Consider the following 21157-nt stretch of genomic DNA (forward strand, 5'->3'; position numbering starts at 1 on the left):
AGTGCACTGTCTTTAAAGAATCTCCTTACCCAGCAGCAAGAAGGATATAGCACTTGTTGCATAATGATTAAATAGTGACTCGCAGTAGAAAAAAAAAATTATATTATTGTGATATCAGATTTTTGTTTTTATGTACCTGAAGTTCTTTAATCTCACATTGAATTGATTTAAATATCAGATTAGAACACAAACATCTTCACAACCCGTTCTGAATTCTGCAGAATGTTGCACATGGAAAAAAAAATGCACCAATCACTTTATGGCATTAAGACTTCATCTTTATCAGATGTGCTCTTTTGTGGGAGGTTGGGGGGTAGAAGTGTCTGCATTGTTTATCAGGAGTTTAATTTTTATGTATTATCTTTTCTTTTTTTTCCTTCTCTTTTCTAATTGGTAACAGATAATTTCTTATTCATTCAGACCTATGGATTATTTGCAAGCTATCTGTAGCTAACAGGTTTATAAGCATTTAATATTAAGAATTCACTAGTCAAACTCAGTGTTCAGTTACTGAAGTTGCATGATATTGTTTCTGGTCTCTATATTCATGTGGCAGGCAGAGGAGCAATGTCTCAAAAAGCATTTCTTAGAAGGAATGTGAATACTAAATGGCAGAAATTAATCAGAAGAATGATACAGCCTTGCCATAATTCTCGATACCCCTTTTTCACAAGAAAATAGTGTTAAATATTCTGTGTGTAGACAAGCTTATACAGACAGGAGGGTATACTTTTATGGTGTTACAGAGATACGAAGACTTAGAACGTGTCTTTAAAGGCCTTCATAATATTTTTCCTCATCAAATTCAAACTTACTCTTTTCACTGCTGCCATAGTTTACTGCTTCCCTACCACATACAGCCTTCTGCTATCCCCTCCCTTATCCATCTTTCTGCTACACTCTCTCTCATGTGCTCCATTGTAACCAATTAGGTCAACAGCCTTCTTTTTTATTAGTACCCATATGATAAGTTCTCAAAAATGTCCACATAGCTGCAGGACCACACAGATCCCACTTTCAGTTCCCTATCTGAAAAAAAATAGGAAAAAAATACCTCTGTATACCCTAGGAAGGACGTGGTACAGGTAAACATAACATAGGAACAGATTCAGCTTAATGTTGAAGTCTTTGAGGAGTACAGGTGGGTTCTCAAGTGATGTGAGAAAAAGCAAATTGTAGGAGAGAGTCTTAGGTAATGCCTGGTGGAAACAGTGCCTATCTGGCATTTCCTAAAAAGGAACCAAGGAACTTAAAAGAGCTGTCCAATTTGGGTACTAGGAACCCTCATCTGTTTCAAGTTCAGTCTACCATTTCATGACACTGCAGCCCTGTCCAGGAAGCATCCAAGACAATAAGGTGGGAAAGAAGGGAAGGGAGCAATCTTTCTATGGAATATTGCAGTCAATGCAAAGAAAGCAGAGGATGAGTTTCCTCCTCACAAATGCACATCTAAATGCTGGTGAAACACTGATTTTTTAAAGGATCAAGAAAACTCCCATTGACTTTGATATAACTAAGGGTTACCAAATCCAGTTCACAGTTTTATCAGCAATAAACGTTCTGAGCTCCTCAAAGAAGCACACATTCTAATTGATGCTTTCTACAAAACAAAGATGGAAACTGACTGTGAAAAATGAAAAAAAACCCCACTCTTTAGTGTACAAGATTTCTGACTCATCTTCTCTTAAATCAGCTGTTCTAAATATTATCCTCCAAGTGAAGAGCTTCTCCTTCACCCACTTGAAGCTTAATATATCATTACCTGAGAAATGAAGAATGTAGGTTTACTTATGCTAGCTACAGTAACCAAACCCTAACTACTGCATTATGCATTTATTTTATGGCTGATTTGAAGTACAGGTCTCATCCTAATTTCACTTGTGAATAAAGGCAAAAGGAAATTTAAAAGCCATTGGGGTATTCAGAGTTACATGAAGAAATGTTGTCCCAGCTTTACCTTAAATTTCGACCATATGTAAGGAGATAGTAAACACATAAAAAGACACATTCTTAAAACTCAGATCACTAATAAATATTGTTATAGGTATATATTTAGACAAGAAAAGAAACAGTTATAATTCCCATACAGTACTTACCCATTTTAACATTATCACATGGTTGTACAAACAGTATAACAAGCAGAAGAAAGCACTTTATTTAATGAATAAATAATCAAAAGCATTGGTGAGGGTAGTCTTAAGAATATGCTGCGTCATACAATTTAAAGTACATCAAACAACAAAATCCATAGTCCCAAAATTCCATTAAATAATACTGAGTAAGTATGTGATTGGTAATATTTAAGTGAGTATATATATATATATATATATATAATCTCTCTCTATATATGTGTATATAATCATATCATTATGAGTAATTAAGGTATCTATTTACATGCCATGCAATATTAGAATGTGTTGCAATACCTAGGCACAACAGGTGGATTTAAGAATGGCTGTGGTAAAAATAAAAACAACTTATTTTTGAAAATGAGGGACATTATTTCAGTTCTTTCTTTTCATAATTTACAGTGAAATTTTAGATCCTTTCTGGTAGTTAAAGACATACTTTTATTATTGTACAATTAAGTAGCAGTATAAGCTTAAAGCTGTAGTTAGAGCCATGAGATGCTTCAGTTAGAGGAAGCATTCTGGCTTCAAAACATAGCATATGACATGCATGTCTCTGATATTCTTCTCATTGTGGACCCAGTCCTGTGAAATGCTAAGCTGCTTCTAGAAGAGGATGCTTACTGCTGTGTTCTAAAGAAATTAGATGTACTCTGTTTCAAAAGAGCTGCACAGTATTTTGTCAGGATGAGGATACATATCAGCACGTAAGTTCTATTACTGTCCAGTGAAGTGATGTGTCTACGTCAATTAAAAAAATGCATTTGTTAGCATTAATTTCAGTTTATAAACTACATTGTATTGTAAAAACCTGGAAATGATAAATTTGTTACTTCTCAAGCATTTGCTAGTCCACTGCATAATAAAGCACTTGCTATTCCTATTACTAATTATGGGAAAGGTCCTGATATTTTGCCTCCTAAGAAGTTCAACAAAGCCTGAAGGATTAGAGTATGTCCCTCTGTGTTACAATCTTACTATGCCTAACTGGTTGAAAACAAAGTATAGAATGGGCTTTCACGAGAAAAACAGTTTATAATACAAATCAGCTGTATTATATAAGGTGTATTTTGGAGAAGCCAAACTGGAAAAAGTCACTCCACTCAAGTAATGTGTGAAAAAGGATATCTTATAATTTTACAAGGAAGCATCTACCATTGAGAGCTTTTCTGGAACAAGAGGAAAAGTCAAGGGTGGTTTTGGATTCTGGGTTTGATGGATGTGTCCACTAAAGTGATCAGCAGTGAAAGTTAATAAAACAAATATTAATTGAGTTAGAGCTTTACTGTCCATGATATACTGAGCTGATTCACACCTCTGGGTGATATTGTATCATGTTTTCTGTACAGTAAAATGCCTTGCTCTGCTCTAGAATTGGTTTCCATTGTGAAGTTTTTCATCACAGCAGCAAGGCCTGCAAGCATATAAATTAAATAAAGTTGAGACTTTGGAACACAATTCTGCTGAAGAAGTGTACTAAAAAGGAAAGAACTGAGCATTCAGAGGTAACGTCGTGAGTACTTAGTTGCTTTCGCTGTCTGAATTGGCACATGTGCTGTGGAGCACAAGAAATCAGTCATCACAGCACTTGTTCTTCTGTCTGAGCTGGATATGACACCACTGCTGTGCTCTCCTGCAAGCAGCGATAGTTTTGTAACTTATTTTGAGGTATCAGACACTACTGCCCAAGGCTATTAGATCCTACCCCTATGCTTTTTGTCATGTCATGAGGCTCATGGATCCCTGACATCACCTACTGCCACGTCCCATGATTTTCACAGCGTCCTCTTTTGTTAAAGGTACTAGTGCCTCTCTTTTTTCACATCCCAAGATTAAACTTCTCATCAATGTTGTGATCGTCTTTTCCCTATTTCTTTGTTTTACCATGTCAGCTACGTCAGCCTTTATCACTCCTGTTCTTTCCTCTCACATAGAAATACATCTCCTGCTCTTATGCCATACATGTATCCAAAGTTTCCTGAGTTTCTCCATTAAAGTTTAGTGTACTCCATGCTTAAGATGATTTCTGATCCTGATTCCTATTAATAACTTGCTAAAAGGTAATAATCATATTAAACAAGTATTGTTAATATAGTTTTCATCTCTGTTAAAATTGATGTGTATTTCTGCATCCTCCTTAATTCTGCTCCATGTATTTCTTAGACTGCCTCCAGAGAGTTCCTTGAGAAAGAGGTCCTGACTCATCTATCTTTAGAAAGAGTTGGTACTGCATAGGATTAAATGAGACTAAATACCGATATATATATATATGCATGCTTTCCATTTTCTATTTGGGCGAAGGGGTTTGGTCAGCGACAGAAAACAAAAAAGACTACTGAAAAAATCATTGATGCATCTTTTTAGCAGTCTTTCAACTGTGTGCATTACGAATTAAGTACACAAAGAATATCCAATCTTCCTAGCTGAAGAAAAAAGCTAGAACTGCCATCTGAGAGGCATCCATGTCATGCCAGGTTACCAATAATTTTAAGTAACTTCTAGCCTGACAGCTAGTAAACTTAAATATTGTCACCAATATTCAGTTGTCTTCTCATTCTGTGCAGTGAGATTTGTAAGTATTTTTTTTTTTTAAGCTCCTCATCTGAATTCCTGTCAGGATTTAACTTTTTTTCTTTTTTCCCCCTTTGTTTTCTTTTTCTTTTCTTAACTTGTGCAGTTTAGGCAACAGCAGTAGTATTAGTGATGAAGCAAATCAAATGGTTATGAATGAATGGAAACATACTGTATACATATTTAGGGCCAAATCCAGTTTCCATAGAAACCTCTGGAAAACATTACATTCCTTTGGCTTAAATGGGTTTAAGATACTGGTCTCAGTACTGCAAATGTTTATTTTCTTCCTTCCTTCCTTCCCGCTCTCTTTCTTTTATTTTCTTTCTCCTATTTTTTCTTTTCTTTCTCTTTCTTATTTATCCTATTTTCTTTTATTTTCTTTTATTTTCTTGTTGAATTCTTTTCTTTCTGCCTTTTTTTGATAAATAATTAAAAGTAGGGTGAGGCCTTAAGAATCTAAAATTACACAGAATTTAAGAAAATTTTATGAGAGAAGTTTCACTTGCTAGAAATTTAGATCATATTTGTTTGTGTTTCTCCTGCACAGGTTGGTGGCAGCACGAAATACTGAAGGTTGGAATAGAATATAGTTCTCCCTCTGTAGCAATAGTCACATTATTTACTTTTTATCCATGATAGAAATTATTTCAAGCATATTCTGTTTAGAAAGGCACTTATAATTTAAAATCGTTGGTGCTATTGGGGTTTTCAAATAATTATTGCATTTCTGGTTTTAATACAGAAATCAGGGGATCTCTGCTTTAAAACTCAGCACGTTCAAAAATAGGTTACTTTTATTGATTCATCTTTTTCAAGGTTGTTTGCCTTTTTTTTTCTTCTTTTTTTTTTTACTGTGCTGCAAGAAAAGTGATTATATAACCACACAATTTTTTGCTTGTAAGGAAGTATTTACTGTATTTTGATATGACTATTCTACGCTCAAAAGAAAGACTGAGGTGTGGTTAAGTGCTGACTTTCCTATATGCTACCACAGCACTGTAACAAAGACTCATGCAAGGATGCTTATCACATGTGCTTGTATGCCTAACAAATCTGAGCTAGATTCTGTCACCTTTGTGCTGGGTATGTAACACTTATTTCAAATAACTCATTTTGAATAAGTTCCTACTTACCATAGGAATGACAGAATATGGCCCTCAGGATTTATCATTTGTTGTATATTCCATTTTTATACATATCTAAATGAACCAAATGGACCATGATATGCATAGAAAAATAACTGGAAATCCAGAATGAAACAAAGAGACAAAAAACCAACAACAACAGAAAGAAAAGAGAAATTAACAAGAATAAAGTCCCTTAGGCTTCTGCCCAAGAACTAACACAACACAATCAGGAATTCAGAACATTTATTGCAAGAGCTGAATAACTAAATAACGTTGAACTGGCAAAGCAGTAACAAGGATAATTGGTTAGATATTTATTCTGTCAAAGTCATCAAACACCCCTCACAAACTGACATAAGTACTGCAATAAGCAATGCACCCCTAACCCATTTTTATGCCTTTTATACTGTGGAGGGATAGAAACGTAAAAAAAAAATTAATGAACTGCTATATACAAAAGAATAATAAAAAAACCCACGTTCTATTTTTGGTAAGAATAAAATAATCTTCAGATTAGCTAACTTTATTACTTTAAGACTGATGTGTCAATGTGGCATAAGTAACTTTTGCTTTTTTCTGTAAGGACTTTTTTTTTTACCTTTTTTTGTTTTTTGCATGCTATTTATTTGTGTAAATCATCTGTCATGCCTTAACAAAAACCATCTAAAAATGCTGGATTTGGATTTGCTTTGCGTGCAACTCAGATCTTAATAACATTAGGAGTCACTCTGCTGGTTTGACTGAGGTGACATGATATTGGTACCTGCCAGGCAATGACCAACTATGATAACAAACAGTTAAACAGCAATAATTAGAGATTTAACCCTTTACTTCCCCCAACTAGCCTACCAGGAGAATGCTCTGTTACATCATGAAGGCACAACACATTAAATATTCTGTGGCTATGGTCTAAAAACACTTGTGTTACTACAACGTTAACGCAGATGAAGATTAACACAAATGCTGCTGGTTCAGCAATACAAACTGTCTTAGGTATAGACACACACCTGTCCAATTGGAAAAATATGATTACTGTATTTTGCTCCTGTAGAATTTCCTCCATATATTAGAGCTGAGATCAATGTCAGCTATCACTCATTAAATGACAGACTGCAGCTAGCATGATCAAGGATTCCAAACTAACAGCTTTCCCTCTCTCACCCACCACCACAAATTTAAATATTATCCTTTTGTTTTGCAGTTTCCCTGTTTTATGAAACGTTATGGAAGTTTAAAAAAAATGTTAAATTTTTAAGCAAGCCCTTACACAAGTCCTTTCATTTCTTAATACTAAAATTAATAAATGGGAAAAAAAAAAAAGAAAAAGAAAAAGAAGAAAGGAAGAAGAAGAAATTCTACCTGAATGCTGGCACCATTTGCTCCTACATAGAAAGAAAAATCTTTTTTTTTTTCCCTTTCTACAACCAACCTTCCCTCCCACCCCATCACTCCTTTTTTTCAGGTTTAACACAAGTGTTTAGAGTTCCTTGGAACATTGTGTGTCAGACAGACTACTAACACAGAAACACCATCACTGAAAATAAAAGCAAAACAACAGGAAGCAAATGAAAGAAAGTAAAAAGCAACTGTGAAACACAGAAATATGCTACAGTATATCTTTTCAAGTGAACGTTATAAGTACACAAAAATTGTAAGTAATAACTTTCTATTTACAACTATTTGAACACTGATGGACTTATAAGTGTCCCCTAACATTGTTAATAGCACAACAGGTTTAATGTTTACAGTTTCATTTGCTTTGTTTGCAATATTATCTCAAGTATAACGGTCCCAGCATAGATCAATGAGAACAAAAGCACAATTTTCTAACTGGATATGCTTTTCAATCATTGCAATCCACTGAACTTTCTCGCACTCTCACTCTCCAAATGCATCTTCTGTTGTTCATAGCAGCAGTCCAGGGTCAAAAATCAAACAAACAAACAAAAAGGCTATTTGCAAACTGGAGAGATTTCTGCAGATTTTAATCATGTCTATTTAACAAAACCACACAACTAGTAGAAACACTCTTCCATCTTGCAGGACATCATACCTTCCACGACGCTAACATAAAGATATGCATATCTCTGCTAGGTGAAGCATAGTTCTAGAGGCCTACCCAGTACATAAAGCTCTGACACACACATAGTATTAGCAAGTCTAAGTAGGCTAAAGTCATTGGTCCAGAGTAACCATTTCTTATAGCTGGTGCTCCTTTGGACTCTCAACAGCTCCTGAGGCCTGTTTATAAGACTTCAAGTTGGCCAGAGGAATGTCAGTCATGTGGTTGCCAGTGTTGAAATGGCCCTCACTGGAACCATACTGCTTTCGGTCACTGAACTGGTTTCTGTTGCTATCTTCTTTCCAGGTCCTGGTCAATGTGTGTCCATTAACTAGTTTGTCCTTCTTAACCCATTCTTTCTGAGGTGCAAAGGTGGAGAGAGGAGACTTTGGCTGTTGGTATGGGCCCAGGCTGGGAGGCATCCAACAGTTGTCTGAGTGACCCAAAACCAGGCATTCTTGAGTACACATCTCTGTAGCTTCAGCTAATCCTCGTGGACCAAGAGGCCCATCTGTTGAATAAAAACAAAGAGAAAAAAGAAAGAGGGAGGAAGAAAAAAAAAAGACATAGTATTAGATTGTGATATCTAGCATTACCTTTATACATATACCTCATGAGAAAATTAACAATTATTCTTCAACAATATATTGTAGTGGTTAATCCTACACACATTTTCATTCTATTAGAGAGAAGTTCCTTTGTAGGCTATATACTCTCTGTATATTCTCCCTATATAGCTCCCCAAAGTGGAAATACATTTCAATTAGTCCTATGTTATCAGTCCCAGATCCTACTATGAATAAACTTAACGCCCTTTTTCTGTCACACTAAGAAAATAGTTACGTAGGTGAAAATGTCAGAGGAAGTAAATACACCCTTGCAGATTCTGAGTGAGAATTAACGTTGCTTGTAAAGGCCTGTGATTTGGATGTGTGCTCTTCTGCTCTCAAATCACTCCACTTCTGCAGAGCCTCGGGGAGCTGACAGCTACCGCAAACTGAGAAACAACGGCACCGTCCAAAAATGGGCTTGCCCAAAGGAACACTTTGTACGCAGGATCATTCTCATGTCCATTATTTTACAAACTTAGTTTGGTGCATAGTTCTAGACATTTACCCTGTGTATAAAACTATGATGTGCACTCCCAACTAGTAAGAAAGTACTTAAACTTTGCCATATTTAATATGAAACCATGAAACACTTCAAAACATTACAACATGAAAGAGAATAAAATCTGTAATTCTTCTGACCATTAAACACATCTCAGATAACTTCTATGCACCCATAAAAATCAAGGGGTAAATAAAAAAAGGTGGCTTATGTAAATCTTGAGTTTAGGAAAGAATTGTTCTCGTAATTCTTTCTAAGTCAGGAATATGAGACCACAGGAGACAGAAATGAAGTCTGCTGAAGTACTATGCATATTAAATATCCACATAATTCTTCACACACTGCTGAGGACACAGCTGGCCAGCTGCAGGCATCTTGTAATCAAGCAGACAGGTCACCCGTGTCTTCAGCGGCACTGAATTCCTCTCAGTCTCACTGCATTTCTAAATGGCTTAATTTACTCATCTGATCAGACTGGATGTATGAGGAAGGGCAAGCCAGGAAAAAGGCAGAGAAATCACTTTGTGTGTCTTCGTTAGATAATTCTCAATATCTGAGACATGCTTTGTCATAATTCTTTGCTAATTGTATTGTAATTTTGACCAAGAATTTTGAGATGCCTTGTCTCGACTTCAGAGTAAATCAACTGGCTACTGCTGTAGACATTCAAAGAGTTAAGGAGACAATTCTTCCTCGATTAAACAGCTCAGTGACAGGAAGGAAATTGTAGATTGATTTTTGAGAAAGAGCATTAGCAAGTAGGCATGAATATGAGCCATCTTAAAAAGTAGTACTAATCAAAAGAAAAAGGTCAGTGGTGTATCAGCAACAAAATTGTATCTTCAAAACAATATAATTGAATCTTTCATTTTCTTGTACTCCATGAATGTATAACAAATTACCTTTAGAAACAGATCTTTTTCTGAATACTGAAATATCCCAATTAATTGTATGGAAATTGCTATTCTTTCCCAGTTGTTTTTTTTTTTGTTTTTTTTTTTTTTTTACTGGCACATAACAAGTTATGGTAGCAAGTTCCAAAGATTATCAACCCACTGCTTTTACACATGTAGAAAATGCAGCCAGGTATGTTTCTACATGTTACAATGTACGGAGTTAATCTTATCTCTAAGTAACTCCCCTCTGGAGATAGTATCTGGAGAATATACAGTGTGCTGATGATGTAACAGAATATAATAAAGCATAATAAAAGTTGTTTCTGCATTTCCCATATAAGAATGTGTTCTACTGCTGATATCTAGAACATGAAAAATGTATAGAATCAACGCTACTTTCCATTTAGATCAATAGAAGATGAAATAATTAAGCCAGAACCATTAGGAAAAAAAGAAAAAGCAACTGTAAAGTAGCAGCTTAGAAAAGATTTCAGTGAGAACCAAGATCTTTGATTCTAAAATGAGAACTATGATAATTCCCTGGAAGAGAGAAATTCTTTTTTCTATAAAGCTCTTATTTGAATCCTCTACTATGAAGTTACAATCAAACTGAGGCAGGTACTTAGTAAAAAAAACCAAAAAACCCAAAACCAAAACCAAAAAAATAATAAGTAAAGGAAGTACTCACTGTAAATTAACATTTCCACAGGTTAATCTATGAATAAGTTGATTTTTGCCCCTGACAACAGAAATCTAATTGTAATTAGGTTTTTTCCCATTTTTTGAGGAAAAGAGTGAGAAATGTCAGAACTATTTTCAACCTGCCTGCTTTCACAGTACAATACTATCTTGCTGACCAAGGCGGAGAGGTTTTGCAGGATTAAAACTTTCAAAACACAAAAAAAACCATTCACCACAGAATGACACATTTCAAGAAATACAGTGCATGCACTCTGTGCTTCCAATCTACAGTGGAATAAAAGGTTAATAGGAGAGCCTTCAGTACTACAGTTCTGAAGGGGATAAGTTACTTATTCTGTTTAGTTAAATAAATTTCAAAAGAAAAGACATTCATTTCCATTTAAAATTTAAATGAGTAATAAGCTCGTTTTACTTCGTACTAAATATGCATGTGGCCCTATGTTAAACTACATGTCAAACTCTTTGGAAGATTTACTTCATGTGGTTTTCTTTCTTTAATAAGAGTTCAAGGCAGTTAATGCTCTTAAATTCAGAATAGATTTTAAACATCCTTTTCTTTAGGCATCTCTAAGTTTATGAACTTTCTGTAGCACACTGAAATATTTAGGTATCTGTTACTGTAAGGAGCAGACAGGAATGGGGTAGCAATGCCAAGATGATCACCTGTCCAGGAAGAGGAGCTCCTTGAGGTTTTTTTTTGTGTAAGAAAATACCACTGTTCAACTTAGACTTCAAAAATTAATTATTGTGTGCAAGTTCTCCTCTAGTCAACCTTACCTATGCAGAGGTTTCAAGCAAAGGCAAGACTACGGCACTCTCTGTAGTGGGCCAGTTACAATTTTTGTATGGATGTAGGTCACACCAAGTGACAGTTGTAGACAGTGAGGCCCCATCTTTTTAGGACAGGACTGGAAATCCCAGTGGAACACCTGTAAGACACTTCTTTTAGCTGTGTAACTGTTCAAATAGCTGTGAGGGATGGCATAAGTCTGTATACAGACTTACTGTATACTTATACAACTCTACATACTTTTACGTGTATGTAAAAATCTATGACTAAACTGCATGTCCAGAACTGAGAACAGGTTCGGACTCCTACTCAAGTGAGTATGCTTATTTTGCAGTACTCTGACTCATGCTTTCCAATCTGTAAAATACAGGGAATATTTACTTGCTTTATTAAAATATTGTGAGGTTCAAGTTTACAAAATGCCTCATAAGACTTTAAAAAATATAAACTAATATAAAATTATCAACCATTATTTTAAGCACTTTTAGTTTAAGCCATCACAAGAGAAAAAGAAATCCACAAAGGGTTTTTTGTGGTTTTTTTTTTGAAATGTGAATCTTTAAAATAATATATTTTACCGTTGAACTACTACAAGGCATGATCATGCTTACTGATTCAAGAAAAATGCAGTTTCATTTATGTGTGTTGTGTCTGTCACACCTGATCTCCAGTTAAGGCCCTTAGATACAAGTATAATGTTTTTGTAAATATTATTGTTAATAATGATGATGTTGACCATGATTTAGGGCACTCTATAAATGTTCTACTGTGAGAAACAGGGAAAAGACAAAAAACAGACTTGGGAAAAAAGGATCTCACCCACAAAATGGAAAAATCAAAGACAGTCTTTCAACAATATGGGTTTTTTTCAGCTTCTGTTTTGTGTAATTATGTTCTCAAGTATAGACAGTTTATTCTTTTCTAGGACTCCTTATTATTCAGGTTCCTATTCAGTAGTGTAAAGTGAAATGATCATGAGCAAGATGATGGGAGAGAGATCTTCTGGGGGTAGCTTGCACTGCAGAGTTGGCTTCTTTGTACTGAGAAAGAATAACGTTGCCTTAACGGTAATTATCTTTCTCCTCCACCACTGCTGAAAAATAGCTTTCACCCAATTTTCCAGTGTTGTTTCATTACCACATACAATGACAGCACTTAAAAACCTGTTCCTGCTGCTTTAATTTTATAATTGTATTAATTTGATTCCTTTTGCTTCATAAAAATGTCTCTGAAATTTCTGTATCAAGTTTTTCCACACTGCAGTACTTTATTGATATGTGAGGTATTTTTTTCCAAAGTATTTGTTCTCTGAACAATCCATAATCCATGAGGCTGGTTATCAGTCTTGGCTGCTTGAATATATAATGACACAAGTGCTGATAAAACTGTACAAGCCATCTGTCCCTGGAGTTAAATGTTTTGAAAGCAAACACAAAAGTGCATAACAAACACTCCCTTAAATTGTCTTTGTAAATATTTATATCAGATCTTACCCAAAAATGCTTTTTTGCTGTTAGTTTATTCTGTTAATAGCTGTCAAGCAGATGCATGACTTGCCTACTCAAAATCAGACAGGTGTAAGAAGGAAGATAATGTATGCCACTCAAGAGCTGGTCATAGCCTAATACTGGAATTTCTGTGTGGTCTTTTATCTCTTTTGATTATACCCAGAAGCTAAACTGCTATTTCATTGATTAACTTACTGCTGCAATTAGCAGCTAGCTTCTGGTGTGTTGACCAGCTGCTTTTCAACCTGCTTCTTTAAAACTCTTGCTTAAAGCCAGAAAATTCATTCTTCAATTCAGAGAATCAAGACCACAAGGTAAGTTCTATTTGGTGAGGCTTTTTGGTCTCAAAAAAATGAATGGGTACTATTTGCTGAGGGCACTAACATTAAGTATAGTGGATTTGAACATGGCTACAGCTGTGTTTCAATCATATATATTTAACTTTCCATATTGCATCTTAAAAAGAAAAAAGAAAACAACAGCAACAACATTTTCAGCTCTATTTAACCTCGAATACAGAAAGATTTTTAAGCTTTCATGGGCTACTTTACTAAATGACCTTTTTTGAGACCACGTGTTTTCACAGCCTTCCCCATATATATTGGAACTGAAATGACATTATTACATTTCATAGAGGTTTTGCAGCTACTGTATATATTAAATGTAAACACTGGAAAATAGTTCATAATGAAAAAGATTCTTTTGACTGTTTTTGCTTTTAAATACCAGCCAAATAAACGATAAAGACTGTTCTTTATTTCTAGTCTGTTAAAAAAATAATCCAAGGCTACAAAGCCACATGCACGCTGTGCTGGATGTATCTTCTCGGTATTATTAATTAACAGCAAGATTCAGTGACTACTAAAAATGTATTTTTAGTGGCTTATTCCATGGTCATTCCACCTGGCACAGTCAGTGCTGGTAAGATCACATTCTGTTCCCAAGTCACTTTGTTCCAATGTCCCTGGGTTCCTATCATTGCTGCTGCCAGTTTTTGGTAGACTTCACCACCACCACCTTGTAACCTGCCGATTCTCTCTCCTCTTCCTGGAGCTGCAACCTCCATGCTCAGGTATAGATCAAGAAACCCCTGCCAGTTTCTGTTCCCTGTCATGGCCCAAGCTTCTTTTTCATCACTACTGAACTAAATAATGCTGTGAAGTTAGCTTATATCTGTATTACTTAGCAGAGATAAGCTGCCAGCATCCTTAATTAGCGCAGTAACAGGAGGGACAGTAGGCAGCGGGGTAAGGGTGCATAGGAGCTACTGCCCAGAATACAGAAATGCAGCAACGGAAGTATTTTCTGAACAAACAGGAAAAAAACTAGTAGAGTAAGATTTTGTACACAATTCTGTGAAGCACTTAAGCGATCCAGATGGCTTCCACAGAAATATTGGCCGTCTAAGATCCAACCCATAATTTCAAAAATCATGCATGACTTCTTTGACACCATTGGCAGCTAAATTTTGAAATGCAACGTTATTCAAGTACTTGAAATTCTGTTTCTACCCAGAATTGCCTCATTTTCTGATGACTGAGATGAATTTTTCGTGTCTAAATCTGTCCAGAGTTAAGAAAATAAGTGTTCCCTTCTCTTCATATATTGAATATCTCAATGTGTTTATCATTTTAAGAGTACAACTAACATATGCTAACAGGTCGTAGCTTTGAACAATGTAGCAGCACAGTAGTCTGGGTTTTTCCCCCTCCAGTTTATACCCATAGGCTGATAACAGAAAGGGCACCTGTCTTTTGTTTCAAACGTTGTGCAGAGGCCACTTGTGGTTAGAACACTTCTGGAAAGCTCAACTCTGGTTTCCTTTTCTTCCTGACAGATTCTGGTCCCTCTCTCCTATAGATGTATAAGGATCAACCTCGATCTGGGTAACAGGAACTATTCTGAGAAATGAGAGACAGCTCTGTAACCCTGCAGAGAAGGGGACTTCTCACACACCTGAGGAATGCTGAAACTACTACTCTACTGTACAGAAGGTAGATGTTAACACCATGATCACTTACAGAAAGTGTTCTGTATTTCTTGTCTCGAGTTCCTTTCACCTATAGCTGCTCCGCTACAAAAGCTAAAATGAAAGGGATTGTTATTTAGGTGGTTGTATTTTACTTCTTTTTTTCTGGTAACCTTCCTAGAAATGTAATAACATTACAATTTACAAGTTACACCTCCACCAGTAATGGCTCTGCTGTCAACATGTTTTTATCCAGCCTAACTTTCTGTGCCTATTTCCAATTGCTTATATATTGATACATAAACTTCTGTGTTTCATGTGTGCATGTTCAGGAATTAGTCATGTACCATACAGTCCACCCTTTGAAAGCACTGGTAGCCTAAACAAAACCTTGCATTCTCCAATACTAGACACCTTCCAAAAGTTGACACCTTCCAAGAAATGGAATTCATTTTACAATGCTTTTGAGAATAAAGCCTTTGGTTTCCTAGACCTGCTTACTACACATTCCTTGGAAGGTATTTTGTGGCCTGTTTCTGCAGATGGGAACAAATAGGCTACTTTATTTACTGTCCAGCTAGATGCAGAGCTGGTGCCACAAGACTAAATTTGCATGTTGCTGTGCCTAAACAAATACACTTCAAGAAAGCATATAAGGAATTTCAGAAGAGTTTAGTAGTTTAGAGTTGTTAATAATCCCATGAAGTCTTCCAAACCAGCTTGTCTGGAAATGGAAAGTTCAGTCTATAAGCAGGCCACATTTACATCTCTCTGCTCCTGCCATCTAAACATACCCTTGAAATTAATTCAGCTGTATGTTGTTACATTTCTGGTTTAATTCTATTCTTTTTTTTTTAAATAACATAAATTATTTAATACTGAATTTACTTGGGACTTAACTCTTACCAACACCTTACAGTAAGAAGTAAGTTTTTATAGCCTAGTGGCAGTTCCTTTTGGTTGCTTGTAAAGTCAGAAATTTATCCAAATTTTAGGCCTCAGTTATCCATAGAAGACAGCAAACAGCCCATTTCCTAAAGTCTACTGAATACACTGCTATGCTTGTGAGACAGTAGCAGTCCAGTTTGCTTAGTGCTGTCTAGTCTTTATCAATAGATAGGTGAATTGACTGACAGACTTGCGACCATTCTGCAGGCAAGTCACAACACTTTGAAATCACAAGGGCATGGTCCATGCAATAAACAGCATAGAAATATGCCACAGGAGGTGTTCCAAAGCTGTCACGGTCTGGAGTGGTGCTGAGCTCCCACTAAACACTTCAAACCTGTAGGATTCAGTGCTCTTCACTTGTCATCAAAATCCAGCTTTGTTACTTATCATGGATTGCACACTGCCTTGTGTTCAGATCTCTATGCCACCCTTTCTTTATTTCTGAATTTAACTGGGTGAAACTTTATACCTTGTAGTAAAAAAAGTAGTTTCACTAGATACTGTAGTGGTTCTTTCTGGTCTTAAAAATCTATGTATCAGCAAATATTAACAACAACTGTATTCTGTATAAACTTTCATGAACAAATCTAACCAATTGTAGTATCCTCTTTAGAAATACAGAAGATACAAAATGATATCTGGGATTGTTATTCTGGTTTAAATGCATTCTGTCGTTAAACAAACAAACCAACCCCCACAAACTACTGCAATTTCTATTCTCAGCTTAAGTGTCACATTGTGGATGCAGTCACCTTCCAGGGAGAGCAGGAGAAAAGAAATGCAAACAGGATTTGGCAAAAATAATATTTTGTTAACAAATAAATAAAGATTAAATGTTTTACACATCTCTCATACAGATTTCATTCTTTGGTCACAGATGAAAAGTCAACATTTGCAAATGGAGATAGTCCAAATACAATAATACATGGGCACCCAGAACAACAGATTATCTCCCTGAGAGGATATTGTTAGACAGACTTTGTGGCACACAAATAGCAGACAGCATATCTTTTAAAGTTTGTACCCATCTTCAGCATGGCATGGAACTCATCCATCTTCTTGTCTGCTGAAGCTACACCTATGAAGAATGCTAACTCATCTGATTTTATTTCCTCAAAATTAGCATTTTTACCTTCCACACATGTAATTTTAGCAGGAAAATCTAACAAATCAAAATGCCACAGAGGATTCAAATGAACCTTCTAAATTTGTTTGGATCAATTAATGAGAAAAAAAACACAGTCAGTGTTCAACTATTTGGAATAACTGATTTTCAGCCTTCATCTTTTTTTGTTATGTAGCTCTTCATTTTGCTGCCTAAAAATGTCTTTATTCCCAAAAGGTGATGATGGATGGTGATAATAAAGTATTTATAAAGCATCCCATGGTCACAATCACTTACTATCTTTTTTCTCTCATCCCTAAATATTTATGGTACTTGATCAAAATATTTTGTGAATTGATTTACAAGCAACCTGTTGAGACAGCACCACTTTTGACACGGTCACTTTTTCTGATCTACTGATATGCGCCAAACATGAACCTCCTGTTAGTCAAAAACAACTTATGTCTCAATTTGGATTATTCTGTCAACTGTTCATCATAAAATCAGATTTTGGTGATTAATTTCTACAATTGGGTGTGTAAAAAGGTAGGATTCAATGTGAAAAAGAAATATTCTAAATCAGAAAAACTGACAGAATGCTGTGAAACAGAGCTGAAGAACACTTATTTCAACACTGTACATTTTGTAAACTTTTTATGGAGTTGTTATATGCGTGTCCATTAACACACATACAGCAGAAAAAAAAATAAAACCAGTTACCTTGAATTTAATTTTATTTTTATGATTTTTAAAAGAAGTCTATATCAAAGCATAGTTTTTCTTGATAACTCTCTAACCTACAGTAAAAGCTTGATCTTTTGACTTATGATAAATACAGATCATGCAATGAGGGCAGGCATGATACCTTGTGATTTTATCAAAGTAAGGATATAGGCTTTACTAATCCACAACTCAATAAAAGCACAATTCATCATCATATACATATATATATGAACTGTGCTCTGTAAAAAAATATATATAATGTGATTTATTTCTATACATCTCATATATTTTCTATACTTTTACACATATTTTACATATATATATATATATATATATAAATACACACACACTCACACACATATACTGTCTATCCATCTAAGTCCTTAACCTTCATTTAAAACAGAATGGAATTAATAGAGTGATACCCATTGAAGTTAAAGTAATCATTCACACAAAAGGAACAATTTAATTGCTGTGCTCAAGTTGGGTATGCAGTCGTCCTAGCCTCCTACTATCAAACAACAGAAAAGCATTTTTGAAAATTGATTCAGCTTTCTGAAGACCTGACTCACTTTCTGGAGGTGAGTTTCTGTCCATTGATGAACAAGGAACACATGGATGGTGACTACATTTCGCCTTAAGTATTTTAAATGGATGTAATGAGTCTAGCTCTTTTTTCGCCATTCCAGTAACTCCCTCTGATCTCTTGAAAATGCACTCGAATAAAGCTTTTTCATTATAAGCAAAGCGGTTCCAGCAGCCAGTGAATAAACCAGCAGATAATTTAGACTACACAAGATACTCAAAAGGCAGTGCATCTCAACCATACTCAGGAAGTAAGATTCTGTGAAGTCTGGAAGACACTTACTGGAGGGATCCTGATATCTATCTATCTATCTATCTATCTATCTATCTATCTATCTATCTATCTATCTATCTATCTATCTATCTATCTATCTATCTATCTATCTATCTATCTATCTATCTATCTATCTATCTGTCCTGTGTATATATATATATATATACACAGAAAATTAATACTTCCAATCAACTTTAGCCCTCCACGGGTTGAAATAGGTGGAAGCCCCTGAAATGCTGCTATTTGTAAGAGTGAGAAGACTGTGATTGTTGAGGTTTCCAAATCCTCGAAAGTAAGACTGGCGATACAATTAAAAGCCCGGAAAACATAAAACTGTGAAAAAGTGGAAATTGTTGAATTTATAAGCCAGATTTAGAAAGGTATCTTTGTAAGTTATTTACTGCACCAGAAATCTATTTGAGTTCTAAATTAGGCAGAAAGTTTGTATTCAGAAATGCATAGGGTTTTATTTACTGTACTTATCTCCAGGATATTCTCAACCCATACACAGAGTTAAAGAAACCCAAACCATATACTACATTTTAGTGGGTTTGTTATCTTATGTAAATCTTCTTTGATAAGTCATTCAGTTATTCTCAAAAATATCTCCAGTTTTCTCCTAAGCCCCAAATATTGCCAATTTTCCTGTAATCTTGAAGTATCACTAATAATAATATTCTGCAATTAGTTTAATATCTACTTGAGAGCTTAAGAACAAGGATTTCTTTATTCTATTGCAAGAATATTTTTAATGAAAGTATTGTATTCAAATAAAAAGTAACTTTTTCTTTAAATGGACACCACATGTTTTAAAGTTGCACTGGTCTTTCAAGCAAATTCTAGAAATAGCAGCAGGCTGAGCATCCAACAGAAATTGATGAAAAAGAATGGAGAACTATAGCCTCCAAAAAATAACCTTACTGCTCTTCTTATCCACCACAGAAATGTGTAAAGAGGAAACCAGGATACGGACCACATCAGGAGTTATCTTCTTATTTAATCACAAATAGTAGCATTCATCAATAAAACTGTCCTTTATGGAAAAGGGTTGGGTTTTTTTTGTTTTGTGTTGTTTTGTTTTTTGGGGTTTTGTGTGTGTGTGGTTGTTTTGTTTTTTTTTTTAACGTAGGCATACAGCTTATTTCACTATCCTACAACCCTTCCAGACTTCCAGGAATTTGGTACCAGATTTCAGTATATTTCTGCATTCTTGTAAATTTTACTTTTTCTCAAATCAGAGGTGCTCTTAACTGGAGTTGTCAGTTTGTTTCTCTCCAAAAGTAAGAAATCTTGGTTTTAATCTTGGGAAAAATAGTTCGAAGTTATTAACTTTGATATCTTCAGCAAATTTATAACATAAAGCTGCCACCAGAAACAATCAGTGTAGCTTCATATCAAATTCTATCACTCAGTTGTATTTTGAATCATTCAATTTTATTTCCTAAGTATTATTTTCTTAGCACTAGAGTAACCTTTGTACAGTGGCAAGTGCCAAAGTAAACATTTTCCCCATAATTTTTGAATAAGAAAGGGGAAAAATCAATTGCTTGCTTTAAGGAATAAATGAAAAATGGGAAAGAAAACTAAAAAAACCCACCAAACTACTAAAAAGCTACAAATTCTGTACTCCAGACAGTGATTCTTCTAAGAGCAAAATGAAACTGCATACATATACTATGGTGTTTAAAAAAACAATGTTAATTACAAAATATAATTAAGACTATTTTTGCACAGAAATATGAAAATTATTTTGTAATTAGGTTAATTACAGCTGTCTAAAGAAACATTAAATTTCAGCTGAAATGCATCTTTTTTGTGAAGCCCTATTGCTAATACATGTTTCTTGTCACTTTTGTGTTTTCCTGTTTTCCTTCAGTACAATTCAGACCAAAATCAAATCTAGGTTAAACTGAAGATGTTGCAAATTCATGACAGATGCCTTATGTGTAAGTGCTATTATGTAAATAAGTAATTTAACTGACTTGAAAAGACGTTTTGAAGTGCATTTCTCTTTGCAGAATTAGGACTTAAATCTGGGAACTTGTTCTCTAAACTTAAACTACATGAATCTGAAAAACTGAAGTACATAACAAAGGAGAGTGCTTAAATTAGTTGCCTGGTAAGCTTGATTACATTGTTGATTTTGTCTTCCATCCTACACAAAATGTATGCTTGATAAATTTCACAGGACACAGATGTCAGAGATGCCATTAAAGTAAGCCAGAGACGAAAGAACCGTTTCCTAATTCTGCTCCTATAATGGCATCTCATTTAGTTAATTTTGTAAAATTCAGTTTGGTGCCAGTTGAGCTGTCAGAACTACAGGCATGTTCCACAGAATATACTAGAAAGTGCTTTTGTCCATTATGTCTGAGCTACACCCATGCTACGGTCCCTCCATTTTCTTTAAAAGCTATGTTCATTTGAACCATTTCTTCAGAAGAGATATCCATAAGTCTTTTTATGAGCTTATATAGTTTACAGTAAAACTCCCATTAAACAAATGTTCCTGAGTCAAAACACATTTTATTAAACTCTGTTGGAAAATTAACCTGTGCTGCATTTAGTCATTATATTCAGTATACTGAAAATAAATATAGAAGCAATGTCTGTATACACTACTTTCCAAATAATTTTGGTTAGTCACACAGT

At 35.0% G+C, this 21157-nt stretch overlaps 1 protein-coding gene across 1 annotated transcript in view; it reads right to left on the bottom strand.

The window, feature by feature from the left end:
• Nucleotides 1–6056: 6056 nt before the first annotated feature.
• LOC119143299 (protocadherin-9-like) overlaps nucleotides 6057–21157 on the bottom strand; it is a 392588-nt gene continuing 377487 nt past the window's right edge. The window contains exon 3 of the mRNA XM_037377458.1: nucleotides 6057–8403. Within this exon, the coding sequence (XP_037233355.1) occupies nucleotides 8030–8403 (374 nt within the window). The 3' untranslated portion in view covers nucleotides 6057–8029. The remainder of the gene's footprint in view (nucleotides 8404–21157) is intronic.

This window comes from Falco rusticolus, chromosome 2, assembly GCF_015220075.1.
Source record: "Falco rusticolus isolate bFalRus1 chromosome 2, bFalRus1.pri, whole genome shotgun sequence".
In the NCBI taxonomy this organism is placed as follows: domain Eukaryota; kingdom Metazoa; phylum Chordata; class Aves; order Falconiformes; family Falconidae; genus Falco; species Falco rusticolus.